This window comes from Aulonocara stuartgranti, assembly GCF_965226115.1.
Source record: "Aulonocara stuartgranti genome assembly, chromosome: 18".
Lineage (NCBI taxonomy): Eukaryota > Metazoa > Chordata > Actinopteri > Cichliformes > Cichlidae > Aulonocara > Aulonocara stuartgranti.
The window spans coordinates 17,647,718-17,660,168 of NC_138954.1; the positions used below are offsets into that span (position 1 = coordinate 17,647,718).

Here is a 12,451-nt window from a genome sequence, read left to right on the forward strand (position 1 = left end):
CCAGTTGTTCTTTAATACCAAAGAAGGACAGTCCATGAAGCAATCAGACTCCAGATCTTTGCTTGAAGCCTCAACTAGTCCGACCCAGAGCAGAGAGAGAGAGGACAGAGACAAGAGAAAGCCTTTCACGCCAGTAAATGGACAGAGGGCAAGAATTAAAGGGCTGTGCTCTTGTGATGATGCAGAGGGACAGAACGAGTGAATGAATGAAATTGTGATGTTGTTGCACATTCCCCTGGCCCCACGTGCTCACTTTTCTCTTTCTTCTCATTCTCCCTCCTCCCTCCTTCCCCTGTCCTTTTGTTTTGTTTAAAATTTAACAAGGTCTGGAATAGCGAAGGGCTGAAGCGGGCATCCGGGGTGTTTTGGCTCAGCTTCATGTCACATGCAGGGGCCATGTGAACACAGTGGCACTGAGGGAGAGGGAGGAGGGGTGAGGGGGTGCCAGGGTGGGAGGGCAGTGAGGGAGAGAGAGGGAGAGAGCAAGAGAGAAGGGGGGGTAGTGAGAAAACAAAAGAGGGAAAGTCTTTAATCAGAGGAGCTGGGAAAAATAGAAAAGTGGAGGCCAAGTGAGAGTTGATAAAAGACACCAAGTGTTTATGTGAAAGAAACCACAAATGAAACAGGAACTGCTGACAGAATGTCACTGGGCAGAATAAGCATGCGCAAGAGAGTAAAATCCACAGGGGAAGGACACGAGAGAAAAGTGAAGGGTAACTTCCTGGTGCAGCAAGTGACGCCTTCACTTTTTTCCAGGACCTGGGTAATTATCAAACTGCACAGCTAACAGAAAGAGACTAGCAAATTGCCCTGCTGATGACAGTTTCACCTGTCCATTCTCTAAAGGCTGATGTTGAGCCTTCACCTATACAGACACACCACTATTATACAGTTAGGTCAAGAAATACTTGGAGGGTATACCTATACTGTATGGTTGGACACAATAATATTTAAAATTCTTATTTTAAATACTTGAAACCCATGGACTCAAACAAAAATAAAATAATAAAATAAAGGACTTCCTCTTTTCTGATGCTCTACCAATCCTTTAATGCTGTTTGTTGGCCCCTTTGTGCCAGCAGCTAAAATGCATGCTCAAACATTCACATTGCTAATGTATATCTCTCTGATGCATTTCTTATTTGCATGTATTGCTTCCTAAACAGCATGCAGTGGGTTCACAGCAGCGACTTCAAAAAGCAAATGCTACAGCTAGAATGATGGAATAGACCACACCTGTCTATAAAAAGGGGTCTGAGACAAGCAGTCACTTGAGAAAGAGTTGTGATTCATGAATTTTGACGTAATCCCGTTCAATTAAAGATATGTCACTAAAATATATTTTGATAAACAGTTGAAATGCCAAAAATACATATGAACCTAACTGTTAACACCCAGCGCCTATAACAAATCTTACCTGTATAAATGTTTTGGTAGCTGCTAATGATTCTGTTCAGTTTTGGGAAATGTAACGCATCTGTAATAATCCAACTGGGACAAACTGAAATTGTTACACTACTTATTTTGAGATTCTAAACACCAAATAGTGAAAGAACAACAGTAACCTGTTCTATTAACTCTTAGATGTGTTTCTGGCCAATTAATGAATGCCAGTAAATTATTCACTTTCCTTTAAGATGTTCTTTTCGTTAACTATCCAGTTTTATCAAATAGTTACAATTTGTTTCTTTCTGTCTGGTGTTTGGTGACAGGCAGGTGGCACTGAGTGGGTTTTTGGTGTATCCCACCTGGATACAGGGACTACTTTGGAGCAAACAGCGCAATTAAAGCTATAAGAATAAATTAAAAACACTATGGCCAAGTGTGATCAGATTAAAAGAAGAATGGAGCGCTATGGATATAACATTTTCGAATTTTAAGTATAATATCTGTGCATGTGTCTTGTGCAGTAATCATGCAAATCTGTTCCAGTAAATCACTGGCGTGTGGTGGCATCCTTCTTGTTTTTTAATAACCTTTCTTTCTTCATTCGCTCACCAATGAGGAAGTACTTTCATTGTGCTTCAGCATTTTTTTGAGAGAGATGAACTTCAAAATAGGTCAGTTCATATCAACAGATATGTTGTTGATATGAAATGACAACTCTGTCCACTTTCTATTAGAGCAAAGTCCAAAGAAATGAGCTCAGCTCCACCCAAACACACCTTATCTAACTGTGTCCAGATGACACATACAAAGATTCAAAGACCGCCTGGTAACTTTCTTTACACAATAATGTTTGCAAAACATTCTACCTCCTTAGCTTTTTCTGTTCCGTTTCTACAAAGCAGGAAAATGTATCTGTAAAAAAAAAAGAAAAAGAAATACAGAGCCACCCCAAAAAGCAAAGTGATCCTATCTTTTCTTCTAATGAAAACAAAAAGCTAAGACACTGGATTTTCAAACACAAAGCAAGCTACCCTGTCTGGAGACGTGGGCTTTGTAAAACAAATCAGTCTAAGCACCACTGGAGTGGTGGTATTTAAAGAAACATCCAAATTGATACAGTTCTGTCCAGTAGACTAGCAGGCAAGCAGGCCGCTTTTTTTGGGCCTCTTTAATGCTGAGAGTTGCAGATGTTGTTGGGTATTAGGCTATGCTGCTGCTGATCAAAGCTGCATAAAGTCAGCCCCTGCTGGCCGGCTTCTAATCCCCCGCTCATGGATGTGGTCGGGGCCAGGGGCTGGTGCTCAGCTCGGGGACAGTCAGCCGAGCCCGTGACCCTCCCGAAGGGGGAACCCTTTCATTGCTTTTTGTTTGGTGAACATCGACTATTCCAAACCTCCGAGATTTCCGGGGAGCATTTGGCAAGGGCAGCTTGACAGACAGCTAAGAGGATGGGCTTCTCCCACAGGGCAGGAAAAGCCGCTGCCCTTCCCAACCCCCTTTCCCAATTCCCTATCAAAGATGTGCCGGCTGGCAGACAACAGTGACATATCAGCATGACATTGCTCAGCCTAGATTCAACTGTTTACAAAGGCACTTTCAGCTGCATACAACCCTGTTTCTTTTTTACTTACAGTGTTTACACAGTGGGCATGCTATATACCCAAGCAAGCAAATCCACGCACGGAGACAGCAATCAGACAGAGACTTTTAAGCGTCTAAAAGCAATGATGTTAGCTGTTGGTTTTTGTCATTTATTAATAAGACAACCAGGAGGGTGACCACTAATTGTCAGAATGAAAAGCAATAAGCAAGGAAAGGATAGAGATATGGGAAGATAAATGCAAACTGTCAGATGGTGTGAGGGAGGAGGAGATGCGAGAAAAGATAGCGAGAGGAAAGGGAGGAGGATCGATCATGAGAGAAATTGAGAGAGGGAGGATGATTCGGCGTGAGAGGAGAGAAGGGGAGGGTGGTGGATGTCAGCCAAGAAGGCAATCTATATTAGACAGAACACAGTTCCCCTTGCTTTAACTGCTACAAGCTGACACCACCATCCTCTCCAAGTCTGCCTCAGTAGACACACACGTGAATCCTCCGAGATACTAACATCCAGCTCAGCACTGAGACTCTATGGTCACTATTCGTTTAAGAGCGCTTGCGCACGTGCGGCTCGCATGTGAACAAAAGTAAAATGCATACAGTAAATCTATTCTTTGATCGCTCAGTTTTCTCTTGGGCACACGGATACACTAGTGAAAGCCAGAAAAACCTCAGCGCACACCAACACATGCGTATTGGATTTGAGCTCTGGAACGTGTGAAATCTGGTTACACAATTACATAATGACTCAGCAATGGGCCATTTAGAAAGACCATTAGCTGTCAGGCGAGAACGTGAATGTGAGGAAGGATGAGGCAGCCCCAGTGCCTCACTTCTGCAGAGATGATGCAGGAGCCTTTACACACACGGAGATCCTTTGGTTCGGCTGCGTTTTATAGGTTTAAGTGAAAGCGACACTTGAATATTGCAAATGATCAACATCGCCGAGCACCAATAAAACATCATTTGATTAACAAAATTCACCCAAAGTAAACCGCTGGAAGGCATCCTCCTACTGTTATTATGATAACCAGTAATCGTTCATAAAAACAAAAAAACTAAACAATGACAAGAATCGCGCAGACTGTCCTCCTTCTGCCTTTGAAAATGTTTTCATAGAAATGCAAGTGTGAGTGTGGGAGCAATCTGGCGCGCTGACTGTACGAAGGGAGCAACGTGGCACTGACAAGACAGAGTGAGTGGTTTTCTGCTTGATAGCTGCCACAGAGCCTGCTGGAGAAAGCTGGGAGCTTCATTAAGCCTTTAAACCCTGCACAGTCCTTTAAGTCATCACGTCACTAGCCGCTGCCGCCTCAGAGAGGCCCCTGAGGTAACAGTGGAAATATACTGCCCTGAAAAGAGATTTCACAAAGCTTTGAGAGTAGTCAAACTATTGCAATCTTCATGAAATGTTAACATGTTCCTCACACCGTAGGCAACAACCTGCCCAAGATTCCACCGAGACTTTATTATCATATGATAAATATAATAATAGAAAGCTACAAATCTTTTAAAGATGTGTAAGAAGAGTGACAAATTCAAGGGCAGCTGAGCGTGAACACTTGCCCCCCACACACCTCTACAACAAGAGGTGGTGGCTCTGCTTTGCTTTAGGAGGCCATGGATCATTTGAGTCCACTTGTATCAGAGGGGGAAAAAAGTTGTTCTAAGTGATCACTTTCAACTTTTTACATCAAGAGCAGGAGTGGTCTCTTACAGGATGACTGTGCCCACATACAAACCACATGAGGGGTCACTGAAGAGTTTGATGAGCATGAAAATTAAATGATTAATATGCTATGCATACCAGCTGAAAATGCACGAGAGACTTTGGACCAGAGTGTTAACTTTCTTCACCTCCTTCACTAAAACACTCTACATCAGAATATCTTTTGAAAGAAATTGGTGATCAGTGCCAAGGTACATTGGTTCTGGTGGCGTGCAGGGGTTCAACACATCTGCGTACCAAAATGAAAAGAGGTGATGACCTGATAACAACTATCAAAATTTGGAGAAATGACATATAACAGTTCAAGCTGATCTCACAGCACATTTTTTAATGTTTGTAATGACAAATTTCCCAACATTATTTGGTGTCCCTGAATATGACTGGTGGTGGAGGAGTAAGTCATTCTTGACTTTCACACCAGAGACCCATACATTTCTTCACACAACATTTGTAGGGTATGTGTTACAGATATGTCATATGGTTGTGTTTAGATTTAGCTATTAAAAACTACTTGGTTAAGGTTAGGCATTAATAATAATTTTTAAAAAAGTGTTTTGGGCTGAAATACAACAGTTGCCACAGCTTTTAGAGCTTTGTTTTCCTGGTTGCCATGGTGTCACATGCTCTTTCTGTACAACAAAAAGAAAAATCTGCGAATCTGACACAAAATATATTTCATATTGAAATGCATTACTTACAGAATTTGTGTCCATGAACAAACAAACAAACACACACACACACACACACACACACACACACACACACAGGCAAAGACATTTTCCTGACTATTAGACACGTTACCAAGAGACTGAGCAGGATTTTCCTTTACAAAGCAAAGAAGTCTCTTTAGGAAAATGTATGGCGGCAAAAGAATTGGGCTCAATTAATCTGACACTTTGTTCATATATTGTTTGTTATTTTAGGCACCAAAGCTCCTTGGCTAGGTAAAAGAAAAATGATAGCAGTTTGGGGTAAGGGAAACCTTTTTACAACAGGCCACCTGCTTATACTCTAGATTTAATTTTTTCCTATGTGCTTTAGTTAGTAAAATTACATTTATAGTTCTCAGATTGTCTGTTACACATCTCTCAGCATGAACAGGACACACAAACACAGAGGAAAAAATAAAAAATAAACAGTTGTGGAACTTCGGAGGCTTGTGTTGAAAAGGTCCGGATAAGTGCAGAAAACTCCCCCTCCCCCTTTAAACAAAGCTTTCTGTAAGACGCGGAAGGAATATTACTGCCATTTTTAGATGCAGTGGAATTAACCCAGGTGATGACAAAAATGCAGAATATGTGCAGTGTTAGCCTTGGCCTTGTAGCTAGATCCCAAAGCAATAAAGTAGTCAAGTTATTGCCCGAATGTTGCAAGTAAACACCTGAATATCAGTGAGGCCATGTTTCAGTTGGTCTTGAGGGTTTGCAAAAATAAACTGAAATAAAAATGTTACATTTCATTAAAATTGTGCACATAATGTGAAAAACCAATATTACTCAGATTACAACGTTAACGGCTACCATAAACCTGCAAAGCTACAAACATTTTTAATCAGGAAGATATTGTGTTTCATAAAACCAGAGTCATTATTGGTATTATCTCTGCTTTTATTAGTTCTTCATGGCTGATTCTTCCTGCCAATTTCACCTTCCTGGCGCACAATGACGACATGGGAATTACCTGAAAATTGGGTGCAGTGTGCTGAAACGGCTACCAAAACTGACTTCCACAGAAGCTTGAGCTATGAACCTGCATGGAACTGAAAGGAATTAATACCTTGATAGTTTCTAGGCCCGTGGTCATTAATTTCACTCGTAAGGCACACCAAATCTTCCCACTTTAGACCTACAGGAAACTGCTTTTCAAACATTTCAACTTTAATAGAGTACGAAGTAGAGCTCACAAAAAGTAGCTGGTATGCTTAAGTGCATAGATGAGAGTGTTTGCGACGCCGCGTAGGCTAATGAATCTAAATAATTTAGCATGCTGCTTTGGTTTAGTTAAGAACTTCAGGCTCTTTGCCTCTAGAGAAAACCCTGTGCCAGTGTGTGCATGTCAGTATGCCATTTCTCTTTAAAACAAGTCTACACACACACACACACACACACACACACACACACACACACACACACACACACACACACACATCTAGAGAGAGACAAACACTACTACCTCTGGGTAATGGAAAAGAAGCACCCCAGTAGGGGGTAGGTAACTTCATTAGCTTGCTGGACTGGAGATTTGCAGTCATGAGAGAAGAAACTGGGTTACAGAGTAACATTGAAAAAATATAATGTTTTAATCTGAAATATTACAATTTTTACTAAACCGCACCGTTGATTAACAGAGAACTTCTGTTTGCTTGCTAAGCGATGATGCATCAGCCCTGTTTCCAGGTCAAAGCATCTACTGCATTGACTGAGGCTGTTGTCTTTTCAACATGTTGTAATGCTTTGCGCCTTGTTTTATTTAATAAAACAATTTCCCTCAAAATAATAAGTGTTCATTCTCTAGATCTCCAGCTTTCAGATAGCACTACTTATATGCTATCTGAAACCTTTAACATGCCTTTTATAAGGCTCACAGTCTCCTGAACACCAAATATTTAAATGCTTAAATATTTAAGATGGGCTCATCTGAAATGTTTTCTTGGCTTATGTTTACCATATGATGGTGTTTATCTCCTTCCTCTAAACACGACTTCACTAACCCTCCAAATGTCACTGTTATTTAATTTCCATCTTTCTTTATGTCTAAAGTGATAGCAATGTCTGTTTTAGTTTTTCTTTAGAAACAAGAATAAAAGCAGAATGTAGTTTATCATCTTTAGATGAATAGTAGATAGCTAACACTGATAACTAGTGTAACCAACTACTTTACATTTAAAAAGATAGACCACCAAAAAGCATGACTGGTACAGACTGTTTTGCTACATGGCTCACAGCTAGGAAGGTATCCATCACCAACATTTTCAAGAGCAATAATTAAAGAATAAATATTTGTGTATTCTTTATCGAAAAGGTTTCTAGAATAGTAATACAAGAAGAATGATAAAAAGATAGATCAGAGATCCACCAAACATGTGCTCCAGGGAGGCACTGCCTCTCGAGTTCAAAGGAATTTATTCTCAAAAAGATGAGACACTTTGCTATCTGTGATAGAGTTTTACAGTAGTCGGGGCTTAGACAGCTCTCTCTCTTTCTCACACACACACACACACACACACACACACACACACACACACACACACACAGAAGTGGCAATAACATGCAAACCAAAGCAGATACATATTTTTCTTGACTCCACTAAACTTTAGTTTAATAATAAGTCCAAGTGGCCTTTAAATTGTGTGTATTTTCTGTATTTTTTAAATAATTTTTTTCCCTTATACTCAAATTCTAATAAAGCTGGCTTGGCATTACAAGAGACTCCTGTGTGAGCAGCTCTGAAAGGATCACTCATCAGCCTTCCAAAGAGGACAGCGGCCCTTTGATCTAGTCAGCCTATATGTGTGTGCTTGTGTGTCTAGTAGGGCAAAGTGAGTTTTCTCATTTGACCACTGCAGAGTCTGTGTTCTCAAAGCATGACCTGACCCCTTCCTGGATTGTCCAAAGGATCTATCGAGATGCTCCATGGCAACTCCTCGACTTAACAGCCCCTTCCCATCATTCTCCTGCTTCCCTAATCATGCAGAGTTGCTGAGTACTTCATATGTCACTCTTATTAAAAATATAGCACAGCATAGCGGCTGCTCTCATACTTAATATCTAGGTTACGATTAAAAGTGCATAGAGCTTGTACTGTGCAACAGCGTGAGAAAACATAGTTTAGATACTAAACTTCCTGTATCAAAGGCCACTCTGCATGACCAGACACATAAAACAAAAAGGTCTTCAGTGTGACTGAGGCCTACAGCTGTGGCAGCTGTGGCTGAGATTCAGCCAACAAGTCAGCTGGGGCTAGTCCGATCGCTGCTATTTGAGAGAGAAAAAAGCCATTCGAAGACAGCTCAACATGTGTCAGCGCAGAATTCCTTCATACATCCCATCCCCCTCAGCCCTCTCATTCCCTTCTGTAGAAGACGTGCCTGACATTCTAGAGGAGCCAGCGTACATTCCTCACGTGCTTCAGCGCAGTAAGGAAACAGTGGAAGAGCGGGCTAGTAAAGTCCCAAGGGCATCAGCACTGCTCTCTCTTTACAGTGCATCCCTGTATATATATGTGTGTGTGTGTGTGTGTGTGTGTGTGTGTGTGTGTGTGTGTGTGTAGTGCTCTTCAATGTCGTTCTACATGTGGCTGGACAAGAGGCAAGCCTCATTTGCAGACTGCAGCCTGGGTGTTGTTGAGTGGCACTTTGTGTGGTGGTGGTGGTGGTGGGGGCGTGCCGGGGAGAGCTCAGGTGATCGTAGTTAAGCTGTCTCACATGAGATGTGGAGGCGTCACCATCAGAGGGCCGTGAGGGCTTCCTCTGCCGGCAGTTAACAGCTGCTGTTTGCTACTGGCTCATCTCAGATGACTGCACAGGCTCATGTAGGATTTGATTTGTTATTTTCTCTAAATGGGCATTGATTAAGGAGTCCCAGTATGCACGCTTGTACAGCCTTCCATGTAATTAAATAATCCTAGCAATCGGAAACAATTGGTTCTATGGCCGTTTTCAGCTTCTTATTAAATAACTTCTGTTTCAGCAGCCTCCAGGGACAGGAAGCTACAGAGCATTACAGTTTGCACACTTCAGACCAGTTTCCTCAACTGTCCTGATTCAACTCACATTATCACCCCTCAACCACCACCGCCACCCACACACTCGACTTCCCACAGCAGCAAACAGCAATAGCAGCGGTGGTGGAGGCAGTGGCATGGTGAAGAAAAGGGCTTCCTGAGCTTTGGAGAAGCACGTTAACCCAGCTTGGCAAGCAGTTAGTTAGTGTGACAGTAGCTGTGCTGGATGCCAGTAGGACAGGCAGTGTGCAGCATCTCAATGACCAGAATTCACAGAGTCCACAGAGAGGGTTTATGGTCTTCCCAGCCATACCGCTCCCACCCCTATTCTCCATCCAACCAAAAAGGAATTCAGGCTTTTCATTAGGATGATAATGGGGCAAAAGCCGGAAAGGGCCCCCATGTCTGAGCACCATAAGTTGTGGTGATGGCTTTGTAGCCAATGGCATGTGTGTCCATGGGAGCAAAGTGTGCTGCTACAGGCCAACAAAGATAGCTGAAGCCGGAAGAAGCAACAAAAAAAAAAAAAAACAAAGACTGTAATGCAAGGTAGATCTGTAAAATCAACATCCTTCTGGAACGTGACCTCACTTTGACCCATTAATGCAAGCACACGGATAACCTGAACATAGCAACCCATCACTGGGAAAAAGGCTTAGTCTATCAGACCTTTAATAATGACCCTCTAAAACTGTTGTCGCAGTTATCAGGTTTTGTGCTGCACTCATACTGCACAAGCTCATCCTGTGAAAATATTATCCTGCCTCTGCAAAAAGGATATGGTGTCATACCATACAAATGCCTGAATCCACCAGATTCATTCTTTCACAGGTTAACAACCTGTTCCAAGCACTACAACATTACGGATCTCCACTCCAAACAACAAAGGCTTCATATAAAGGCCTCAGTAACTGTCAGAATGAGCAAAACACACATGGATCGCAATAGGATGATATTATAATGATATTAGTCATATTACACATGTATACACAGACACGTAGTTTCATTTACCTGCATAAAAACGTAACAAGGAGCCAATTTCTGTGTTAAGCCCCTCCTCCTGAACTCTCCACGGGTTCTTAAATCCAAGCTTAAAGAGAAAGTCATTCTGGATCTGCAGAGGCCTCTCATCTGGGCTAAGCCTCCTAACAGCTTCACCATGCAGCTGAACATAGAGTGTGGGGCTGGAATTATAAGAATCTCCATTCTGGTGTGCTGTGAGCCCTGTTTTTACGGCCCCCTGGCCACAGTCCGGATCTTGGATGTCAGGTGTGTTACCTGTAGAACCAGCTCTTGACAATGAGCCGGAACTACTGCTGGGTGGGAGGCTGCCCAGACTGTGTGGGCTGAGTCTGCTATCTGGCCCCACGTCGCTTGTCAAGTCGCTTAAATGTCCCACGTTGCACTGCTTGTAGTTGGCAGTGACAGCAGTGATGCCATTAGTATGATGCTGGGAGATGGGGTCCATGCTTGAGCTCGATGCTGGACAGTCGAGTTCCAGTTCGTCTGACGAGCTCCCGTACATGTCATGGCCCTCTGTGGCACTATCAAAGGAGGGACTGAGGATGGATGCCTCAGTTCCCAGGATCATGTCATCACTCAGGGAGTCCCTGTGTTCACTGAGGCGGGCCCCGGAGCTCAGGTCGTCAAATGCACTGCTTTCCACATCTGAGCCAGAGTTTAATCCATAACTGTCCACACCGTTCCTGTGCTCCGAATCATCGTCATTGGGGGTATCCATGTTAGAGTTAGAATTCAAGTCTGACAGCGAACAGGTTATGTTGTCTTCTGACTCCGGGGTGAAAAGTTTTCCATCAACGTCCTGTTGCTTTTGCCTGACATCTGCGTTCTCCATGAGGAGAAGTCTCAACCTGTCATTTGGACGGGTTCTTAAATCTGTGGTTTCCAGTGGGGTCAGGTGGCTGCATTTTATACTCGAGTCTTCTTTTACCTTGTCCTGATTATCATTATATTCATAATTCATGTTACAGTTCCCATTTTGGTCCGTCTTGGAGGCGTCTTTACAAAAAATGCGCATTACAGAGCTCGACTTGCTGGAGAGTTTACTCAGTCGGAGGGCCACCTCGCCGGCTGTGGTGTCCATAGTGCAAAGCACCGGCCTGGGATACGAGGGCGTCAGTCTGTCGTGGACGTGTATGGCGCCCCGGTGGAGATCTGCTCTCACCCACTCGCGATCTGCGGACTGCAGCTGCATGTTCTGTCGGTGCTTCATCAGAGTCTTCCTATCCAGACTTCGAGTATGTAAAGACGCAGAGGACAGGGCCGAGTTCATCTTCGCGCCGCAAGCGGCGGTGACAGCTGAGGTGGTAGTGGTGGCTGCAGCTGCAGCTGAGAGGTTCCTCTTCAAGCGCCTCCGTCGCAACAGGAGCGAGCTGGAGTTGCTGGATGAGCTCCGGCCATTAGACGCCACGGCTCGGTTTGACGCACTAGTCCCCGCTGTAGAGGCGGAATGAGAAAGGCTATTCCCGTTCTTTGCCTCAGCGCGGGAGGGTGCCAAACATCCACCGCCATCATCCGCTGGAGTCCCCTGGGCGACAGACAGTCCGCTGGGCTTCTTCATTAACTTGGTCGCGCCTCCATCTGACGCGCCATCCTCAGCGACAGCCTGTACACTTTCCATCCCTGCCAATGAAAAGTCCCCCGCTCTAAATAAATAACGGTGCGCACTTGGTTATGCCTAAAAGCTCTACATTTAAAAGCCCGAATACTTGCCCGCCGCGCTAAATGTCCGCCAACTGGGCGGTGTTGCTGAGTTATTCCACTAGTAGTCATTCACTCCTCGCCTTCCTTTCCCTGTCGGAGTCTCCTCCGCTGCTCCCAAAAAACATCTTACTGATTAAATTCGCTGAGAAAGAGGCTGGGCGAGCAGGGACAGATCAGGGCGGAGACGTGACTGTGCGTCCCATTTGGACCAAAACACAGCGCTAGAATATGAAATGAACGTCGGCCGACCTCCTACGCAAATACCGACTAATATATATTCATGAGGAG

General features: G+C 43.7%; 1 protein-coding gene across 1 annotated transcript in view; it reads right to left on the minus strand.

Moving 5' to 3' along the window:
* phlpp1 (PH domain and leucine rich repeat protein phosphatase 1) overlaps positions 1-12,406 on the minus strand; it is a 47,209-nt gene extending 34,803 nt beyond the window's left edge. Inside the window, exon 1 of the mRNA XM_082512743.1 lies at positions 10,451-12,406. Coding sequence (XP_082368869.1) covers positions 10,451-12,080 — 1,630 coding nt within the window. The 5' untranslated portion in view covers positions 12,081-12,406. The remainder of the gene's footprint in view (positions 1-10,450) is intronic.
* Between the last annotated feature and the right edge of the window lie 45 nt (positions 12,407-12,451).